This window comes from Xenopus laevis, chromosome 1L (genome assembly GCF_017654675.1).
Source record: "Xenopus laevis strain J_2021 chromosome 1L, Xenopus_laevis_v10.1, whole genome shotgun sequence".
Lineage (NCBI taxonomy): Eukaryota > Metazoa > Chordata > Amphibia > Anura > Pipidae > Xenopus > Xenopus laevis.
This window is the reverse complement of record NC_054371.1, coordinates 218,911,419-218,934,452: the sequence shown is the minus strand read 5'-3', so window position 1 is coordinate 218,934,452 and position 23,034 is coordinate 218,911,419. Positions and strand designations below refer to the sequence as shown.

General features: G+C 38.3%; 1 protein-coding gene across 1 annotated transcript; it reads left to right on the top strand.

Moving 5' to 3' along the window:
• The first annotated feature begins 268 nt into the window (after nt 1–268).
• grp.L (gastrin releasing peptide L homeolog) lies at nt 269–11,750 on the top strand. Its single transcript, XM_018226907.2, has 3 exons — nt 269–561; nt 2,761–3,005; nt 11,358–11,750. The coding sequence occupies exons 1-3, from the start codon at nt 390–392 to the stop codon at nt 11,409–11,411; spliced, it is 471 nt and encodes a 156-aa protein (XP_018082396.1). The 5' UTR covers nt 269–389; the 3' UTR covers nt 11,412–11,750.
• The last annotated feature ends 11,284 nt before the right edge of the window (nt 11,751–23,034 follow it).

Genomic DNA, 23,034 nt, shown 5'->3' with positions numbered 1-23,034 from the left:
GAAAGGTGTCAGACCCAAGCACATGTGATTACATCTCTAACATGGTTTGTAGCATGGATAGGGAGCGGGTAAAAGGTGTTTATTATTGGAAACAAATAGTAATAAGATTTGAGTGACATGGGGTGTGTGTGTGTTATTGGCATATATGACTCAGCCCCAGTGCTGGAGATATCAGTTAGCTGCTGAGGTCAGGAAGGCTCTAGTGGGGGAGGCTCCAGACTAATAAATTCTGACACCAGACATTCCCTTTTTCACTTTCTCTATAAATACTGCTGAAAGGCAGGGAGCTCCAGGAAAGCCAAAGGAAGTTCTCTTTCAGCACCACGGACAGCTCCTCTCCAAGTTCCAGCAGTAGCAGCAGCACAGGCAGTTCTCACTGCAGACACACAATGATGAAGAGAGACCTAGTCTTCTGGAAGTACCGCACCCTCTTCTCCCTCTTTCTCTGTACACTGGTTCTCTTCAAGGTCCACTTAACCCATGCAGCCCCTACCTCCCAGCAACATACAGAGCAACTGTCCCGCTCCACCATCAATACCAGAGGGAGCCACTGGGCTGTAGGTGAGTATCTGATTCTATCATTCCCCCAGCGGGTGATTACTTAGTGTTAGTAGGTGGGATGGGTGCTAATAAAAGACATTTATTTCTTAAAAAAGGCATAGTAAAAAGTGATGTGTTATGTACAATAAGCATGAGGATTATCAAGAGAAGGAATGTGTAAATCAGGAGTTTATTTTTTGAAAGGGACCCAGATATCTTTCTCCTTTTAATTACTATTGCCCATGGCAGAAAGAATCTTCACTGCATTAAAGGAGATCATGATATCCCACTTTATACAGCACGGGATCCAATTCTGGGTCCAGACCCTTAGGTTAAGAGTCACTGATATAAATCATGTGTTCAAGGAAATAGATCCGCTGAGTTTTATCTCTGTTACAATAAACACCAATCATACTGAGTCCGGCTGTATCAACCTGATGGGCAGAACAGCGTGTGTCTTACTTTCCTACATGGAATCCTTTTCCTGTTGATTTTATTCTTATTATTTGAGTTTGCTGTAATATGTACATCTGTCAGCTAAATGGGGAATGTAAAACTTTTAAGCCACAGAAAAGTACCATGTTGATTTACAGAATATCTCTACACAAAGCCAGGCTGAGTGATACATGGATAAAGTCTATAGCAATAGAAAGAGAGATAGATATGCAGAGCGATACATGGCTAGATATTGATATATTTATGGATGTTTTATAGAAGTTAATAAGTGAATGAGAACTGATAAATAGGTTTTTTTTATTATATACAGTATAGGTATATATATATATATATATATATATATATATATATATATATATATATATATATATATACATGCATATATGGGGTTTTTGTTTAGACTTAGAGAGAGACCTTACAGTGAATCCATAGTTATATATATAGATAGACAATATATATGATTCATGGGTTGATAGACAGCAACACAGTAGAGGAGGGTGAAAAACACTAGTCCATCAAATTCAAACCTTTTGTTTTTTATCAGAGATGATCAAGAAACATTAGAATAGATAGATAATAGATAGACAGACATAGAGATAGATGATAGATAGATAGATAGATAGATAGATAGATAGATAGATAGATAGATAGATAGATAGATAGATGATAGATAGATAGATAGATAGATAGATAGATAGATAGATAGATAGATAGATAGATAGATAGATAGATAGATAGATAGATAATAGAGATAGATAGATAGATAGATAGATAGATAGATAGATAGATAGATAGATAGATAGATAGATAGATAGATAATAGATAGATAGATAGATAGACATAAATAGATAGACAGATATAGATGATAGATAGATAGATAGATAGATAGATAGATATATGATAAATAGATAGATATATACAGTAGATAGATAGATGGATATAGATAGATGATAGATAGATAGATAGATAGATAGATAGTTAGATAGATAGATGATAAATAGATAGATAAATAGATAGATAGATAGATAGATAGATAATAGAGATAGATAGATAGATAGATAGATAGATAATAGATAGATAGATAGATAGATAGATAGATAGATAGATAGACATAAATAGATAGACAGATATAGATGATAGATAGATAGATAGATAGATAGATAGATAGATAGATAGATAGATATATGATAAATAGATAGATATATACAGTAGATAGATAGATGGATATAGATAGATGATAGATAGATAGATAGATAGATAGATAGATGATAAATAGATAGATAAATAGATAGATAGATAGATAGATAGATAGATAGATAGATAGATAATAGATAGATAGCTCAATCTACAGACAAACATCACATAAGACTTCATATAATTTCTGTTTATGTTCTATCTGGCTGATCCAATCAAAGGAGGCAATGAGACAATCTAAAGCAGACAAGTTATTTCTAACATGTGAGACGGAGAGAAGTTAATTTGTGGAACTATAGAAATTACATTTTAATGAGTAAAGGAGAGCAAGTCTCTAATTCAGATCCCTATAGCAGGCACCTTTTTATGACTGAATTTGCACTCTGTAGCAGTTCATGCTTATTATATGTTTCTCCAGTGATTCATACAAATATATGTTATAAGCTCATTTTATCTCTGTCATGTATTCCTCAGTTTTACAGTTAAATGTATTGTTTACACTGTATGTATTTACACTATTTACACTTGTGCACATCATTACCTTGTTTCTTTCTTTCTGTAACTTTCAAGGGCACCTTATGGGGAAGAAAAGTATAGGGGAATACCCCTATGTATTTGATGGAGGGGACCGAGCCCCTGCTAATGTCTATACAGAGGGAGAGAAGCCAGTGGAGCTGTACCAGCAGTGGAGGGAGGCATTTCTCAACTTGCTGCAGATGTTGGAGCTCAGTGACAACAGAAACACCCAGGCAATGAGAGAAGCCACACTGTACAACAAACTCTGGGATATGGAAGATAACAGCAAAGTCAAGGAGGTAGGTAGATACCCTGCTGCACTGGGGTAGAAGCTCATGGGGTATTGCCGTCTTATTGTATTTGAGTATTGTCTCTATGAAGATTTTGGGAGTTAATTTTTGTGCATAAGGCATCACAGGTATAGGCACCGCCACCTTGATAGAGGTCACACATTTGCCTACAAAAGGAATGGAAGACATAATGTATTTATAGATGGTAGCAATGTTGGACTAAACTACTTTCATAGGCTACAAATCAGGGCTTTCAGCCGTCGAAGGATGTTGTTGATACAGGGAAAACTGAAAAATTACCAGTTAGGATTTAAGAACAATCCCCCGTCAGAATTGGCAAAAATATAGTCTGGGTTCACTTGGAGAAAAAAGCTAAACTAAAAATGATACAGCAATTATATGTGAGAATGTTGAACTTTATGGTCGTGTGTATTCTTTCAAACTGCTACATGAAATGTAGTGTATGTGGGTGTCAGATGAGGGGTTCTACATCTCCTGCCCTTTATTAACTTTTATTGGAAACATACAATGAAGACTCCTTAACTGCAGCCGCTGTGAGTTCTGCCTCCTGGAACTGGGACGGCTTTAGGCAACAGATACTGTATATGGAGCATTCTATCTAGAAAGAGAGAGCGCAGGAGAGGAAGCACTACTCAGAATGTACAGGTATGGGACCTGTTATCCAGAATGCTCGGGACCTGGGGTTTTCCAAATAATGGATCTTTCTGTAATTTGGATCTTCATACCTTAAGTCTACTAGAAAATCATGTAAACATTAAATAACCCCAATAGGTTGGTTTTGCTTCCAATAAGGATTAATTATATCTTAGTTGAGATCAACTAAGAATAGTTGTTATTATTACACAGTCTATGGGAGACGGCCTTTCTGTAATTTGGAGCTTTCTGGATAACAGGTTTCCTATACCTGTACTTTCATATAATGAAACATAGAACATATTTACATTCTCTAATCTCTCATTCCATCTTCAGCCTACTTCTTGTAGGTCCAGTTCTGTACAGGGACTTTTAAGGTCATTCTCTCAGCAGAGTCTGACTGGCCTATCGTATCTCTTCTCCAATCAGGAAGGTCCTCATATGCCACATGTCACATTTACATCTTTTCTTACCCTGTCTGGGTATGTTCTTAGGACAGAAGGACTTACAAGTTTGCCCATACTCACATTGTTCTTGGAATCAGTGCTGGTGTTAGGGAAAGGCTTGGTTAGACCCAGGCCTGAGACAGAGCAGAAGAAGGAGATGTATTTTCCTTGGGCAAATTAAGTCTTTGAATATGGGGGTTCAGGTGAGAATATTGCACTTATTGGTGTTAAGTAACTTCCCAGACCCTTTTCCAATTGTTGTAGCTGTAAAGTGGAGCACTTACTTGCACTGGCTGGAGTAAGGGAATTGGATCTTTGAGGTTTTGGTTCCAACCTACCATTTGTGTTTTAATGTTTGGTAACAGTGCCATGTATTAGATCGTATGCCATAAATTCATAAAGTTAAATGCAGAAATGATCTATGTAAGGGGTATTATATGAACTAAATGCAGTTGGGGAAGGACAAATAAGGGCAAGTGAGAGTGGGAAGGTAAGAAAGTGGCAGGACAGGGCAATAAATGCAAGGAGAAAAGAAGAAAAACCAGTGTGAGTGCAACACTGTAAGTGCCATGTACAATTGATTTACATGCCAAAATCCATCTTCCTCAATGAATTATAGATCTCCCTCTGCATATTAAGGGTGTAATGTGTCGGGAGGTGTGGGTGGCAAGAATAAGGGAAAGGAAAGAGGAGAAGATGGGAAGAAGGAGTTGGTTAATAAATTAAGGAATAACATAGAGAAAATTTACCGAGATGGAAAAGAAAAGATATATCAGTACCTTTGACTTTGTGGTGCCGCTCATTGCTGTGGATAGAGGTGTGAGCCAAGAAATGGAGCTTCCTTTACAATTATTGTTGCTTGAAATTTAAATTTACACCCCTCCCCCCAAACTTAGCTTGCCAGGTTCCTACCCTGTAGTGTAGCTGTTTAAAACAGACCTTGCAGGACATAAGTCACTACTAAAAATAGTATAATGCGCCCCATTTAACAATTACAGCAAATATCTGCCAAAGGCAAATAAAGATCTACAAAAGAATATATGGTACGACTAAGACATACCTTTCCTAGGTTCTAGATATGAAATATTAAACAGTATAAAACTATCTAGCCATGCATGTAACAAACTGAGGATTTAAAAAAATAGGCAAATTAGGGGATGGTTTCAGAGTGGATCCTTTTAGTGTAAAAACATGACACTGAATACTAACTGAATATTCAATCAGTGAGCAGCACACACTGCTAATGTCATGAGTTGGCAACAGGAATGCTCTTTCCTGGTTTGTCTGGCCAAAGGTTGATGGGGTTGTTCTCCTTTAAGTACACTTTTGGTGATATTCTGAGACAATTTGCAATTGGTTAAAAAAAAATGTATTATTTGTGGTTTTTGAGTTATTTAGCTTTTTATTCAGCAGCTCTCCAAAGGGAATCCAAAAATCTATAAAACCACCAAGGGCTGTTGTGCTTTCATGCCGTCCTGCCGAACTGTATTTAGAAAAGGGTGGAATCCCCATTTAGGGAAAGCCCATGAAATTGTCATTGCTATAAAGAGGGCCATGTTTGCCAATGGTCAGCTGGCCATGGCCTTAAAGATGCCATACCAAGCCCCAGGGCCATCTTGGCAAACACACAAATCCCTTCATAGCTGACCTGCTTGCAACTAAAGTTAGGGAGGCACCGAATCTACTATTTGGGATTCACCGAATCCCTGAATCCTTTGTAAAAGATTTGGCTGAATGCCGAACTGAATCCGAATCCTACTTTGCATATGCAAATTAGGGGCGGGAAAGGAAAAAGTGGAGAAAATGTTTTACTTTTGTGACAAAAAGTCACATGAATTCCCCTCCCCGCCCATAATTTACATATGCAAATTAGGATTTGGATTTGGTTCGCCAGGCACAAGAATTCGGCCGACTCTGAGTCCTGGCCAAATCCCAAACCAAATCCTGTTTTCCATAAACTAAACCACTCTACTTCCATACGACTGTGCCCTTATCCCTCCAGCATTAGGCTGAAGTGTCACCCTGTGTGTGTTGTACCTGGAGAGGCATCATCCTTGTCTCTACTACACACAGCTCTGTGCTGCGAGTTCTGTGGCCTAAATCTGGAATAACTAAAATACTTAACTGAAAGATCCCACAGAAATAATATTTCCTATTTAAAGGGATTGTTCATCTTGGAGTTAACTTTAAGTATGATGTAGAGAGTGATATTCTGAGACAATTTGCAATTGGTTTTTATTTTTTATTATTTGTGGTTTTTGGAGTTATTTAGCTTTTTATTCAGCAGCTCTCCAGTTTGCAATTTCACCTCTGGTTGCTAGGGTGCAAATTACTCTAGAAACCATGCATTGATTTAAATAAGAGACTGGAATAGGAATAGGAGAGGATCTGAGTCAAAAGATGAGTAATAAAAAGTAGCAATGACAATAATTTTGCAGCCTTACAGAGCAGTTTTTAGAATGGGTCAGCGACCCCCATGTGAAAGCTGGGAAAATTCAGGAAAAGAAAGTAAATAATTCAAAAACTATAAAATAAAATGAAGACTAATGGAAAAGTTGCTAATTTGCAATCCTATAAAATACTAGAAAGTTAACTTTAAAGTGAACGACCCCATTTAAGTTGACGGCAACTGAGATAGAAATCCTATGTCACAGGGAAAAACTGCCTCTAGAGGGAGACAAACACAAACATTCTCTGTTATAAGGAGGTATATTTCATATGTATTTGCCTATGTGATATAAACGATCAATCACATGTCATATCTGGGGAATCAGCAGCTGTGCTGATCTTTTAGCATCTACTGTAAAATAACATTTTCATCATTTCCTCTTTTTCAAATATTTTATATTTACAGTGTCGTTTCTCTTCCTCTTTCACCTGTAACTGCTGCAGATCCAGCCTTTGCCAATGGGATTTCCTTTTAAAGCATTACATTGTTGGCAGTTACTTTATTACAAAACCTTAAAGGACAAGTAAACCTTAAAGATAAGTGAATGTAAAATTAACGAGGGTGCTATTCTAAGGATTTCTGCAATGTACATTCATTATTCATTTATTTTAATTCCAAGATATTAAAGGATACATGTACTGTTAACATGAATGGTGTTACAACAGCGCCACCTGCTGGTCATTTTCCCACCAGTCTGACCACCAAGTAGTCAAGGAAGTTGTCAGGAGAAAGAAAGAGGCTGCTCTGATGTTCTTCTGCTTAGGGAAAAAAATAGAAACCTTTGTCAAATCTTTCCTAAGCAGAAGAACATCAGAGCAGCCTCTTTCTTTCTCCTGACAACTTCCTTGACTACTTGGTGGTCAGACTGGTGGGAAAATGACCAGCAGGTGGCACTGTTGTAACTAAATTCATTCATGTTAACAGTACGTGTCCTTTAATATCTAGGTATTAAAAATAAATAAATAATGAATGTACATTGCACACGTGCTTAGAATAGCCCCCTCCTTCATTTTACATTCACTTATTTTTAAGGTTTACCTATCCTTTAAAGGAAATATAAACTCTTAAACAATGTAATAGAAAATTGCCCTGGGAGATGTTCTGAGCACTTTTGCAGCTGGCATTTTTTTTGCATTTTTAAGATATTAGTCATTTTTACAACTAAAAAAAATGTATTTAAAACATCAGTGCTACCTGCTGCTCAGTGTAACCAGCTGACTACAGTTGGCAGAAAGTTATGTTAGCGAGCAGAGGAACGTCCTTTGATGTTGATCTTCTAACAACCGAGCAGAGAAACTTAAAGAGGTTGTTCACCTTCCACACTTTTTTTCAGTTCAGTTGCTTTTTGATTGTTCACCAGAAATATAGACATTTTCAATAGCTTTTTTACTACTTTTCCTAAATTAAAGTTTAACGTTAAGGGTCAGGGCACACAGGCAGATTCGGGGAGATTAGTCGCCCGACGACAAATCTCCTCTTCTTCGGGGTGACTAATCTCCCCAAACTGCATCCTGCTGGAATGTAAATCTCCGGCGGGATGGCATTCGGAGCACTTCGGTTTCCGAAGTCGCCCTAAGTTTCCTCGTGAGGCATCTTCGGGCGACTTCGGAAAATGAAGCGCACCAATTGCTATCCCACTGGTGATTTATATTCTAGCCGGCGGGAGCTAGTTTGGGGAGATAAGTCGCCCCGAAGAAGAGGAAATTTGTCGTCGGGCGACTATTCCCCCAAATCTGAGTGTGTGCCCTGACCCTTAATGTTCCTGTCTCTGGTGTTTCAGTCCAGCAGCTGGGGAAACCAGGTGCAGATTCTGAACTTTTACCATTTTCTCCATCAATTTAGAGCAGTTACAGAGTCTGTGACCCCCCCCCCCCCCCGCTCGCAGAGCTGCTTCAGAAAGACACAAGAAAGTGAAAAATGATAAGTCAAAATTAGAAAAACGACACAAATAGAAGCTGATTGAAGAAGTCTTTATTTCTGGGCAATTATGTGACTTCATTTTCTGCTGGCTGTGACAGAACTGAACATCAGGTGGCACTGTTGATTCAAATGCAATATGTATATCTTATATATCTTTATTAAAAAAAAAATAAATGTAAATTGTAAAACTGCTTAGAAGAGAGCTCTTAGCAATTTTACATTTATTTTTTATTCATTTTTACATTTTAATTGAGGGTTTACATTTTCTTTCATTTACTAATGCAGGATATATCTCCTAATGCTCCCTGGCTCCGTTCTGTTCACCTTAAAGGATAAGTAAACCTTAAAAATAAGTGAATGTAAAATTTATGAGGCTGATACTCTAAGCACTTTTGCAATGTACATTCATTATTTATTTTTTAATTCCAAGATATTAAGGGATACATGTATAGTGATGGGAGAATTTATTCAGCAGGCGCTAATTCGTGGCGAATTTGCACGTTTCGCCACCGCTGGCGTCAAAAAAAATTGTCACCGGCGTCCAAAAAAATGGACGCTGGCGTAAAAAACAGACGTCGCCGTCAAAAACTGGGCGTCGGCATCAAAAAAATGGACGCCGGCATCAAAAATGAGGCACTAGCGCTGTTTTCGAATTTTTTTTGCATTTTCGCAAATTTCGCGGGAAATTCGCAAATTTTTCGGCAAAGCAAAACGGCGCAAATTCGCCCATCACTATACATGTACTGTCAATATAAATTAATTTTGTTACAACAGCGCCCCCTGATTTGTGCGTTAAGGAACAGAGTCACCCTTTTCTTCACCCAAATAAGCTACGCACAGGGGATGGGGGACAGAGTGTGATTTTTTTTCATGTCGTTGGTTACATAGTTACATAGTAACAAAGTTAAAGGGGAACTATTGTGAAAATGAAAATTTAATATGAGCTTCTGCATAACAAACTTTCTAAATACAATCAATTCAATGTTCTGCATCATTTCTGAAATAATAAAGTTTATCTTCACTATCCCTCTCTTTGCATCTGTTTCTCTTTATTCTGTCTTCATGCAGGAGTTGGGTGTCAGATATTCATTGACAGTTAGATCCAATATATCTTATAGGGGGGCTCCTTTTGCCTAGAAGATGTATTAGAGCTCACTCTATTAAACTCACCAGACATCATGTCCCTCTACATGCAGGATTTGTGCAAAAGGCAGTTATTTTGTTTGTACTGGAATCATTCATTTGAATGAGCTCTAATACATCTGCTAGAAAAGAAGCCTCCCCTATAAGATATATTGGCTCTAACTGTCAATGAATATCTGACACCCAACTGCTGCATGAAGAGAGAATGAAGAGAAACAGATGCTGAGAGAGGGATACTGAAGAGAAACTTGATTATTTCAGAAATGGTGCAGAATTTTTTTATTGATTGTATTTAGAAAGTTTCTTATTTCAGTATGAGGAAGTTCAGCCCCTCCAACTGAAACCCAGCATCCATACACACACCCCTCCATACCGTCATATAAATTCTATATACCCATATCTATACTAACTATAGAGTTTAGTATCACAATAGCCTTTGATATTATGTCTGTCCAAGAAATCATCCAAGCCATTCTTATAGTCATTAACTGAATCAGCATCACAACATCACCCGGCAGTGCATTCCACAACCTCACTGTCCTGACTGTGAAGAACCCCCTACGTTGCTTCAAATGAAAGTTCTTTTCTTCTAGTCTAAAGGGGAGGCCTCTGGTACGGTGATCCACTTTATGGGTAAAAAGGTCCCCTGCTATTTGTCTATAATGTCCTCTAATGTACTTGTAAAGTGTAATCATGTCCCCTCGCAAGCACCAACCTTGAGTGTAATCATGTCCCCTCCAAACAACCCCAATTTAAGTCTTCCCTCCCTCTAACCAGTTTAGTTGCACTTAGTCTCTGCACTCTCTCCAGCTCATTTATATCCCTCTTAAGGTCTGGAGTCCAAAACTGCCCCCATACTCCAGATGAGGCCTCACCAGGGACCTATAAAGAGGCATAATTATGTTTTCATCCCTTTAATTAATGCCCTTTTTATACAAGACAGAACTTTATTTGCTTTAGTAGCCACAGAATGACACTGCCCAGAATTAGGCAACTTGTTATCTACAAAGACCCCTAGATCCTTCTCATTTAAGGAAACTCCCAACACATTGCCATTTAGTGTATAACTTGCATTTATATTATTTTTGCCAAAGTGCATAACCTGCATTTATCAACATTGAACCTCATTTTCCAGTTTGCTGCCCAGTTTTCCAATTTAGACAAATCACTGTGCAAAGTGGCAGCATCCTGCATGGAACCTATAGTTCTGCACAATTTAGTATCATCTGCAAAAATAGAAACAGTACTTTCAATGCCCACCTCCAGGTCATTAATAAACAAGTTGAAAAGCAAGGGACCTAGTACAGAGCCCTGCGGTACTCCACTAACAACACTGGTCCAATTAGAAAATGTTCCATTTACCACCACTCTTTGTAGTCTATCTTTTAGCCAGTTCTCTATCCAGGTACAAATACTATGTTCCAGACCAACATTCCTTAATTTAACCAGTAACCTTCTGTGTGGCACTGTATCAAATGCTTTAGCAAAGTAAATCACATCCACTGGTGACCCACAATTTCCCCGGAGGTGCCTGGAAAAAAATTTGGTGAGTGGCCTGGACCTTAAAAGTTATGCCACTGCTTGTGCTCTGAGCTCTGTCTGTCACTGATCTATTTGGGTTCATTTGGGGCTCATTATTCTTCAGCTCAGTATAATGGGAGGAGATGAAACAAATAAAGAATGTCTGGTATTATTATTATGTGATGGATTTGATTGGTTCCCACCTCATGTTTTGTGATTTATTTCCAGATGTTGGATTTTTTCTACCGGATGATGAATTTAAAAGAAAACTCCTCGAGCTGAGCCAAGTGCCATCGCTTGGGAAGGGAAGACATAAATTCTATCCGGCGGAGGTTCCGTTCCACCAACACTCGATCGCGCCGATCACCGAGATTTTATTTATGTCGACAGTTTGGTGTAAATGAAAAATAGGTTCCCTCATTCCGCCCGACATCCCATTTGTTCCACAAGCAAGAGGTGACTTGCTGGGTCTGTTTCACTGTAAATATCGAGGAAGGGTCTTCCAACAAGTACATGATTCTATTTTAGCACTTCTAATGATTTCATCTGTTTAGTTTGTAGCCACAGAATATTTTAACATTCACAATAAAAATAATAAAAAAGCTCAGTGAATTGTTATTTACACTGTATTTTTGTGTGTGTGTGTTGCATCTTAATTAAATTGGTTTCCGCTAAGTAATGTGATGAAGGCAGTGGGTAAATGAAATATGTAGTGCATTCCAATGACACTCCTAGGAGCCAGGTAACAAAGTTATTTCTCTGTTCTTTATGAGCAAAGGGAAACTACTCATATCAATGTCTGGGGAGAAGCATAAGCAGTTCCCCTAATTAGTAAGCAAATTGATCATATTATTTGTTCAAGTAATTAGTTGGCTCTGTGAGCCGTGAGTCATAAGCCACCACCTAATGAGAGGCAATTCCTTCAGTAAAGAAATTAAGATCATATATTTAGCTGAACCTGAACAGGGTAAAACAGTTCATTAGAATGTTTTAGTAGGAGCATAAAACAGTTCATTACTGCATTAAACTCGAAAGGGAAAAAAGAACCCTGTGTATGATTCTCTGTGGTTTCCCACAGGTATATTTATAACAATGAGATGTTGATTCCAGAATAATCCAAACAGCAGCCCCATGCCAACTTTGGCCTCTATCTTTATCCTGTCCCAAATGCAACATAACATTTCATAAATATATTTGTTTCCAGGGTTGGGCTAGGCTGGTGAGACCCTGGGAGGCATCCCCTTTTGCTGCCTTGGGGCCCACCACCACCCCCACACCCCAGACACAAAGCACCCTCCGGCCCCCCTCCCAGAGCCACAGCATCCCCCCGGCCCCCCACGCCTACCTTCTTTTTCATTCAGCTGTGCTGGGGGCCAGGGAGGGAAGTCAGAAGTCGATTCCGGCTTCTGTGCAAGGACCGGGACTGGGCCAACACTGCATATTGGTAAAATAGGACAACCTATGGATATGTTGGGGGCCCTAAAATGAATTTGCTGTGGAGCCCAGTAACATCTAGTTACGCCACTGCATATAAGTGCTGAGAACCATAAGCAATTCCTTTAGTTCTGTAGGGTTACAAGAAAGCAAATAGTCCTATAAGGTGGTTGGCTAGTGAAAAGTAGTTCCTTCAGTTATCAGGCTGATGAGGAAATACCTATACAGTATTTAGCTGATCCTTATGAACAATGTGCAGAACTTCATAAATATGAACATATAAGGGCTTTAGCACACGGGCAGATTCGGGGAGATTTAGTCGCCCTGGCGACTGATCGCCTTGTCTTCGGGGCAACAATCTCCCCAAATTGCCTTCCCCCTGCTAAAATGAAAAATCACCTGCGGCAATGCACTCGCGGCATTTTAATTTCTGAAGTCACCTGAAGTTTCCTCATGAGGCAATTCGAAACTCCGCGAGTGCATTGCCACAGGCGATTTTTCATTATAGCAGGTGGAAGGCAGGGGTAGGCAGTTCGGGGAGATTGTCGCCCCGCAGAAGAGGTGATCAGTCGCCAGGCGACTAAATCTCCCCGAATCTGCCCGTGTGCTAAAGCCCTTAACAGCAGAAAACATTTCATTATTGCACAATAATCTCACCTTTAGACCCTGAAGCAATGGCCATTTAGGAGGTTATTTACTAAAATGCGATTTTTTTATTCCTCATATTTTCAAATAAAAAAATTTCGACTAAACTCCCATCCACGATTTTGCCTCATTGATGATTCAAACAACGAAAATGAAACTGAGCGAAAACCCGAATCGTGTGATTTTTTCAGACTTTTTTCCCAAATCACTTGATATTTCCATGGTTTTTGCCCGAAACCCCCACATTTTTTGGATTATCAGGCTAAACCCAGCGCAGACCACTATATCTTCAAATTGGGATAGGGACATCTGCCATTGACTTATACAAGACCTCAACAGGTTTTAGATAACAGATTTTCGGGGTTTGGGCGTTTTGCAGCATTTAGGTATCTTTTTCATGAAAAATTCGAGTTTTTGCCCCAAAAAGCCTGATAATGCAGTACTAGCTTCTTTTAGGCTCAGGGCCCTTTATCAAGTGTAATACTGTACAAGTGAACAAGTGAAGACACAAACATTTATAAGTGGTGTGAATAAGACCACCCCCTGAGGTTGTTGTTTAAAAGTCCATCATGGTCTATTAGTCCATTGCTTCATCAGTGTCAATACCCAGTGCAGAAGTAGAAAAGTTCAAAGTGGGTGTTTCCATCAATTAAAACTCAGGTACTGCCATTTTTTTGTGTACCTCGACTAGGGAATGGTCCAAATTCAATTTGAATTTGAAAATAAAATTGAAAATTTGAATATCGAAATTTATCATGTACTGTCTCTTTAAAAATTCGACCATTCGCCATCTCAAACCTGGCGAATTGCTGTTTATGGGGGATATCCTAGAACAGGGTTCTCCAACCTTTTTTTACCCATGAGCCACATACAAATGTAAGAAGTGTTGGGGAGCAACATAAGAATGAAAATCTTTCCCGAGGATGCCAACGAAGGGCTGTGATTGGCTATTTGGTAGCCCCTATGTGGATTGGAAGCCTGCATGGGGTTATGTTTGGCAATACATCTGGTTTTTATGCAACCAAAAGTTTCATCTAAGCCTGTAATTCAAAAATAAGCACCTGCTTTGAGCCCACTGGGAGCAACATCAAAGGGGTTGGGGAGCAACATGTTACTCACAAGCTATTGGTTGGGGATCACTGGTCTAGAACCTACTTGAAGTCAATTGGTGGACTTTGAGAAATCTAAGTTTATTTGGGGTAAAAACTTTGAATCGAATTCGATTGAATGCGCTGTTTCTTCGATTCGTACGATTAGAATTCAGCCGAATACGGACCTATTTGATCGAAAATGGACCTATTTGACCAAAAAAAACTTTGACTTAATTTCGGTTGGTCTTTTTGAATTCGAATTTCGAAGTTTTTTCTATCCTAAATTCGACCCTTGATAAATATGCCCCCAAGTGTTTCAAAAAAGGGCAAACTAGTTATCTGAAAAGGGAAACAGAAATAAGCATCAGTTATGTTGCAAGGTTGTTGCAAAGAATACTTTATTGCAAAAACCCCTTGTTACAGATAACATTGTACACTCCAACTACCATTCATACCTTGTGGGTGTGAAGTGTCTAGTCTTTTAATCCAGAACCCTTCTCTTTGTAGTAGATATTGTCTCATATTGTGGTTTGCGGCATTAAAATGTCTAGATACAGTAGTATCTGTGGAAGTACCTTGTTTGTAGTTTCGGATATTTCCCCTGTGTTTTAATGCTCCTGCTCGTCTGACCAACTTACCCTTTGCCACACGGGCATTTTAGTAAATATATGACGTTTTCTGTGTCACACGTGGCGTAATGTCTCATTTTTATGGGGGTACATTGTGTTGGATGTCTCATTATTTCCACTTTTATAATTAAGGAGCAGCAGATACACCCCATTATTGCGAATGTACCTGTTTTGGGTTTGCCTAGGAATCATTGGGTACCTGGTTATTTTGGGAGGTATACCTCAGCAGGACTTAATGTATCCCTTGTAGTTTTCCCCTTAGTGTGTTTCCCTTATAGTTTTCCCCTTAGTGTAACGAAACAGTGGGGATGGGGGGATTTCTTGTTTCAATGTTTTGTCCTGCATGAGTAAGGGCCAGTACTTAGACACAATACCCTCGATTTATTTGCTTTGGCCACAAAATTGGCTAACAAATGGTAGGCACTCTTTTTTGTTTGTCTTTTTGGTTTATATTTGTCAGGGGCCTATCGGCTCACCGGGGAGTAGTCAGGACCAAGGAGGAAGCTTAGGGAAAAAAGTCCAAGTTCGTGGTATCCGAAAGGGGTAGGCGAAATCGTAGTCAGGTACAGGCCAAGTATTCAATCAGGCAGCAAGGATCAGAAACAAGGTCAAGCAGGAGTCAGGAAACCAAAAAACAGGAATTTAGAGAACCCACGAACACAAAGCAGGAATTCCTATATTCGGGCATCGAACCTGTGACCTGGAAGTCTTTTCATTCAAAGTTCACGCCAGGCGCGTGACGTCAGGACGCTGGCGTCGGCCCACGTAGGTCATGGGCACCACCATCTTGCTTTGGACGCCGCCAGAGACGGGAGCGCCAACGAACGCTCCTGACAATATTTCAACAATTCTTCCCTTTTGTTGTTTTCTCACTATTTTCAATCTCAAATTTGTTGTAACCCCTGGTTTGAAACCTTGTCTTTAGGGTCTTGGCTGCTTTTGTATAGCTAGTTTCATTTGTAGAGATTCTTCGAGCTCTTATACATTGCCCTTTAGGTATCGCTCAGATTACGCTTGGAGGGTGAAAACTGGATGCCAACAGAATATTGTTTCTTTTCTAAACAGACTAGGGCTGATGTTACCGTTATTTATGTTAATGGTCACATCTAAGAAGTTAATGCTGTTCCCTCCTACTTCCGTTGTGAATGTAATGGTCGGGTGGGCTTTGTTAGCAATATTAATCATTTCTTCAAATGTTGATGCTGGGCCATCCCACATTACAAGTATATCGCCCACAAACCTGTGGTAACAAATTATATGCTTTTTAAATGGGCTTTCCAGGAACAATTTGGTGAACAAAGATATTGACAAAGGAAGGAGCAACCGCAGCTCCCACCGATGTTCCCTGTTTTTGCCAGTAATATGTACGGAAGAGCACTGGGGCCAGCAAAAAAAAAAAAATTATGGTGAATTATGACTTTTAAAAGTCATAATTATGACTTTAAATCTCATAATTATGACTTTTATTCTCATTATTATGACTTTAAAAAGTCGAAATTATGACTTTTAATCTCATAATTATGATTTTTATTCTCATAATTATGACTTTAAAAAGTCGAAATTATGACTTTTAAACTCATAATTATGACTTTAAAAAATCGAAATTATGATTTTTAATTTCATAATTATGATTTTTATTCTCATAATTATGACTTTAAAAAATCGAAATTATGACTTTTAATCTCATAATTATGACTTTTAAACTCATAATTATGACTTCACAAAATCAAAATTATGACTTTTAATCTCATAATTATGATTTTTATTCTCATAATTATGACTTTAAAAAGTCAAAATTATGACTTTTAATCTCATAATTATGACTTTTAAATCTCATAATTATGACTTTTAATCTCATAATTATGACTTTAAAAAGTCGAGATTATGATTTTTAATCTCATAATTATGGAAGAGCACTGGTACCAGCAAAAAAAAAAAAAAATTATGGTGAATTATGACTTTTAAAAGTCATAATTATGAGATTAAAAGTCATAATTTCGACTTTTTAAAGTCATAATTATGAGATTTAAAGTCATAATTATGAGATTTAAAAGTCATAATTATGAGATAAAAAGTCATAATTTCGACTTTTTAAAGTCATAATTATGAGAATAAAAGTCATAATTATGAGATTAAAAATTATAATTTCGACTTTTTAAAGTCATAATTATGAGAATAAAAATCATAATTATGAGATTAAAAGTAATCATTTCGACTTTTTAAAGTCATAATTATGAGTTTAAAAGTCATAATTATGAGATTAAAGGTCATAATTTCGACTTTTTAAAGTCATAATTATGAGAATAAAAGTCATAATTATGAGATTAAAAATCATAATTTCGACTTTTTAAAGTCATAATTATGAGTTTAAAAGTCATAATTATGAGAATAAAAATCATAATTATGAGATTAAAAATCATAATTATGAGATTAAAAATCATAATTTCGACTTTTTAAAGTCATAATTATGAGAATAAAAATCATAATTATGAGATTAAAAGTAATCATTTCGACTTTTTAAAGTCATAATTATGAGTTTAAAAGTCATAATTTCGACTTTTTAAAGTCATAATTATGAGTTTAAAAGTCATAATTATGAGATTTAAAGTCATAATTATGACTTTTAAAAGTCATAATTATGACTTTTAAAAGTCATAATTATGACTTTTAAAAGTCATAATTCACCATATTTTTTTTTTTTTGCTGGCCCCAGTGGTCTTCCGTACTTCCGTATCCTACATACCTAAAATAATTTTTCTTTAGTATCATTGGGAGGCAGTCTACTATAAAATACAGAAAGGGGTGTGGTGTATCGTTTTCTAGAAGGGCTTCCTCTACATACCGTATGCCTTCTTCCTGTGGGATGGAGGAGTAAAGACTTTGTATGTCTATACTGCAATTGTACAATTGTACATTTGAACTTATTTTCCCCAGTTCTTTCAGTCTGCATAATAAATCGGTGGTGTCCTTTAGTAATAGGTTGTAAGAAGCCATCCACAAATCTGGATAATGGTTCTACCACTCAGCCAATTCCAGATACTATTGGTCTACCTGGGTGGTTATTCAAGGATTTGTGTATTTTTTGTAGTATATATAATACTGGAATGCATTGCACAGAAATTATTTAACATTAACAGTTCCTAAAAATGTTAAAGGCTCCTCTGATGTTCTTCTGCTTAGGAAAAAAAACAGAAACCTTTCTCAAATCTTTCCTAAGCAGAAGAACATCAGAGCAGCCTCTTTCTTTCTCCTGACAACTTCCTTGACTACTTGGTGGTCAGACTGGTGGGAAAATGACCAGCAGGTGGCGCTGTTGAAACAAAATTCATTCATGTTAACAGTACATGTATCCTTTAATATCTTGGAATTAAAAATAAATAAATAATGAATGTACATTGCAAAAGTGCTTAGAATAGCACCCTCGTTAATTTTATATTAACTTATTTTTAAGGTTTACTTATCCTTAAAGCAAATACAGGTGTGGGACAAGTTATACAGAATGCTCAGGGCCTGGGGATAAAAGATCTTTCTGTAATCTGGATCTTCATACCTAAAATCTACTAAAGAATACTTTAAACATTAAATGAACCCAATATGAATGTTTTGCTTCCAATAAGGATTAATTATATTTTAGTTGGGATCAATTACAAGTTACTGTTTTATTATTACAGATAGGAAGGACATCAGGAAATCATATTTTTTAACATTTGAATTATTTGCTTAAAATTGAGTCTATGGGACATGTCCTTCAGAGCTTTCTGGATGAACGGTCTTTGGATAATAGATCTCATCCCTCACATACTGATTCTTTTAATGTGGAGATCTGCAGATTCACCACCTGAGGGAGCTCTTCACTATTGGAAGAAAATGAACAGGTTACTTGGTTGCAGGCATAGGGGCTGATTTTATTATTAGCCAAGATTTGAATTGAGCAGAAAGGAGGTCAGAAACTTTCTGATATTGTTTTTTTCCCCCCATCAGCAGGATTTTTAAATTATTCATTATGTAAAAAAAAAACAATATTTTTCAGAGGAGTTCCCCTTTAATAGTGTAATTTCTCAATTCTAGCTCCACCCCCAGCATCCCCTGATTGGTGTTTTATATTTCACTTTTAGGTGTTTTTGAATTAACCATTGGGACAGTCTTTTCCAAGGTATATGCCATCCCTCTCTATGAATATGTCACATGGTATAACTGAAGATGAAAAGAATGTATTCGCTTCTTCAACTTAAGTAGATCCCCAAAAATCCAACTCGTACCCCAGTCCATTCTGCTTCCTGCTGGCGGCTTTCCATGGCTGTTCAGGAGAACCGGAGGAGGTCAGAGCTTTAAACAACAAGATGCCAGCCAATCAGCACATACAGTAGGGGGACCCGATAGGGAACTACGGTTTACATTTCCCTATGGGAAGGCAGAGCTGTGATTGGCTGCCGACATCCTGCTAAAGGAAACATTACGACAACTCATTTCAGAGACATGGGATCTATGGAAAAGTCCAATGAAGGTGCAATTTTTAAAGATAACAATCCTTTTTAGCCCAAATAGAAATCAGCCTTACAAGCTAAAAAAAAAGAGGCCCCAAAGAATATTGGTGCCAGGGCCCCCTTATAAGTTAAAAATAAATTGGGGCCCCAAAGAATATTTTTTAACAAATACATTGGTGCCAGGCCCCCCCTTACAAGTATAAAAAAAATTGGGGCCCATAGAATATTTTTTAAAAAAAACATTGGTGCCAGGGCCCCCCTAACAAGTTAAAAAAAATTGGGACCCAGAGAATATTTTTTAAAAAAACATTGGTGGCAGGGGCCTTTAGAGTATTAAAATAATACATTGGTGGCCAGGGGATTAAAAAAATAAAAAAACACACATTGGTTTTCAGTAGACTTGAACTTGTGGCTTCAGGACTTCAACTTCACCTCCTTTCGTGACTTTGGGTCTTTTTGCCGCTTCAGGACTTCAATTTCGGCAGTTTTCGTGTCTTCGGGTCTTATCGCCACTTTCGGACTTCGGCTTTTCGGCACTTCCGCATTTCGGCTGATCGTGACATTGTGACTTCAGAAAAAGCCTCACGGCTTCCACGTTGTCAAGAGGGGCTCGGCTCTTTCAAAAGTGCAGCACTGCCGGGACCCCCTTCAGGCCCGGGCTCGTGAAACCTGTAACCCCTGTCCCCCCCGATGGCGGCCCTTAGGGGTCATTTCTAAGGCCTGAAAGCAAGAGCTAAAGCACTAATAGATACACAATCATTAGTGGACACAAAATAAAGCTCCTTAGCACTTCACACTGGATTCGTAAAAGCTGAATCACACACAAATTAGGGGGGTACACCCCTCTGGAAATGTGCAGGGCAAGGTGCAAACACTGTCTCCTTGGAGGGAGCACAGGTCTATTCTGGAGCACAAAGACATAAACGGTGACATAACTCGATATTACTGGGACCCAAAGCAAATTCAGGTTATGGTGGCCCTAAAAGTTTGAGCTAAGTTGACCAATTATATCAAGATGTATTGAAATTGCTCACTAATTAGGGGTTCACTGCCCCCCCACTCCTGCAAGGTCTGCTTCCTCTGTATTTTTACCCCTGCATACACGGTGCAAGGCAAGGTGCAAACATGCAAAAATGGAGGTGTGTACTTATATTTTTCACCTTGCACCCTAAAATGCATGGCCCCTTATATGTGCAGCTGATAAAACACATGCATAGCTATGACAGTGCCCCCAAGCAGGGCAATTTGCTTTTCTGTGATGCAGTTCTGATGATATATATATATATGTATATACATAATGCATTTTATACAGTGTCCAGCAGAACTCTAGCCTTTGGCTTTCACTGACTCCTTTAAAGGAGAACTAAAGCTTAACTAAAGAAGTAGCTAGAAATGCTGAACATTATGTTTTGTACTTCTGTATCAGCCCAAGGCAACCACAGCCCTTTAGCAGTAAAGATCTGTGTCTCCAAAGATGCCCCAGTAGCTCCCCATCTTCTTTTCTGCTGATTCACTGCACATGCTCTGTGCTGCTGTCACTTACTGAGCTTAGGGACCCACTCACAATATACAGTACACATAGAATAGAAATGTCACAATATAAGGCTGATTAGTAATTAATACAGATAATTACTACATGGCAGCACAGAAACCAGTGCAATTACCATCAGAATTTAATAATCAGCCCAGTAGCATCAGCTGGATAATTAGTGACGAGCCCTAAGCTTAGCTTCTCAACAGCCAATCAGAGCCCACTGAGCATGTGAGTGTCACAGACACTTTCCAAGTTGGTGACCCCCTGTGACAAGTTTGAAGTCCTGGATCATTGCTGCTATTGACAAGCTGAAACTTTAGCCTCGTGCAATAAGTTCACTATATAAAATATGGCATTTTTACCCATATTAATTTTTAGGGTTCAGTTCTCCTTTAGGCTAAGGCCACACTAGGCGATAGCGCCGCGATTTGACTCGCGGCGACTTTTCGCCGCGACTTTTAAGCCGCAATCGCTGGGGAAACTTTTGCGCTGGCGTCTATGGGGAATCGCGAAAAATCGCCAGCGTAAAAACACACGCGGCGATCTTTTCTCTACTGTCGCTCGAAATTGCCTCGCTAGGCGATTTCGAGCGACAATAGAAAAAAGATCGCCGCGTGTGTTTTTACGCTGGCGATTTTGCGCGATTCCCCATAGACGCCAGCGCAAAAGTTTCCCCAGCGATTGCGGCTTAAAAGTCGCGGCGAAAAGTCGCCGCGAGTCAAATCGCGGCGCTATCGCCTAGTGTGGCCTTAGCCTTAAAAAACGACTTATTTCAGGGTAACTTGATGCCGTGTGAGCCACAGTACACTTGGGGCAATAGCAATAAAGCTTAAAATACTACTTTGCATTTGATGTTGTTAAACTAGAAACTCACTGAACAGAAAACTATGTTATAAAAATTGCACCCTGCCTTTACCCAACTTAGCGAAGTATTTAGTTGCCAAAAGATAAATGAAACTCTCGGCCTGGCCAAATAGCCTAATGATTGTATTATACAAAGATCAGTCTCTGGATGAATAGGCAGAGAACCTTTCCCTGCCTGTTGAGTACATGGGAAACCGCCCTACATTTTTATTCAGTTAGAAAAATGACAGTTGTGAATAGGATAATGCAATAAAGAAGCACATGTGCCAGTATGTCTGAACTCTCCCTGAAAAACTGGAAAAGAAAGTGTCATTCTAAATAACTTTCCAATATTCATTCATTGAATACTTCCCATTGTTATTTGCAAATATGATATAACTGTTATGGAAAGCAGTTACTGTATCTAGCTGATTATATTCGTTGCACGGTTGGTCCTGACTCCTGAAACAATGAAGCAAACCAACTGGAGGAAACTGAGCTATTGCTACATTGTTTCAAGAGTCTGAGCCAGGAGGGAGCACAAAGAACAGACAAATTATTATTTGTGGTTTTTAAGTTATTTCGTTTTTTTATTCAGCAGCTCTCTGGTTTCTCCAATTCCAGCACTTTAATTGCTAGGGTTCAAATTCCCCTAGCAACCATGAATTGATTTGAACAAGAGACTGGACTATGAAAAGGAGAGGCCTGAATTGGAAGATGAGTAATAAAAAGTAGCAATAACAATACATTTGTAGCCTTATAGATTGTTTGTCTTTTAGATGGGGTCAGTGACCCTTATTTAAAAGAAGAAGAAGAAGGCAAACAGTTCAAAATGTATAAAAAATAAAAAATAAAGGCCAATTAAAAAGTTGCTTAGAATAAGCCACTCTATAATATACTAAAAGTTAACTTGAAGGTGAACCATCCCTTTAATAGGGGCCATGTGTTTGGACCCTAGCAACCAGATTGTCGTAATTGCAAACCGGAGAGCTGATGAATAAAAAGCTAAATAATTCAAAAACCACAAATAATAAAAGATTAAAACCAACTGCAAATTGTCTCAGAATATCACTCTCTATATTATACTAAAAGTTGTTTTAAAGACAAACAACCTCTTTGCATCCCATAGTACCATGCTCCCTCCGCTGAACTCTTAACACTTACCTTACCATACTTTTGCTCTTATTCTCTCTGAATTTGATTATTTTCGTTATTTCTGAAACCCTTCATAGGTGGGAAATTAGC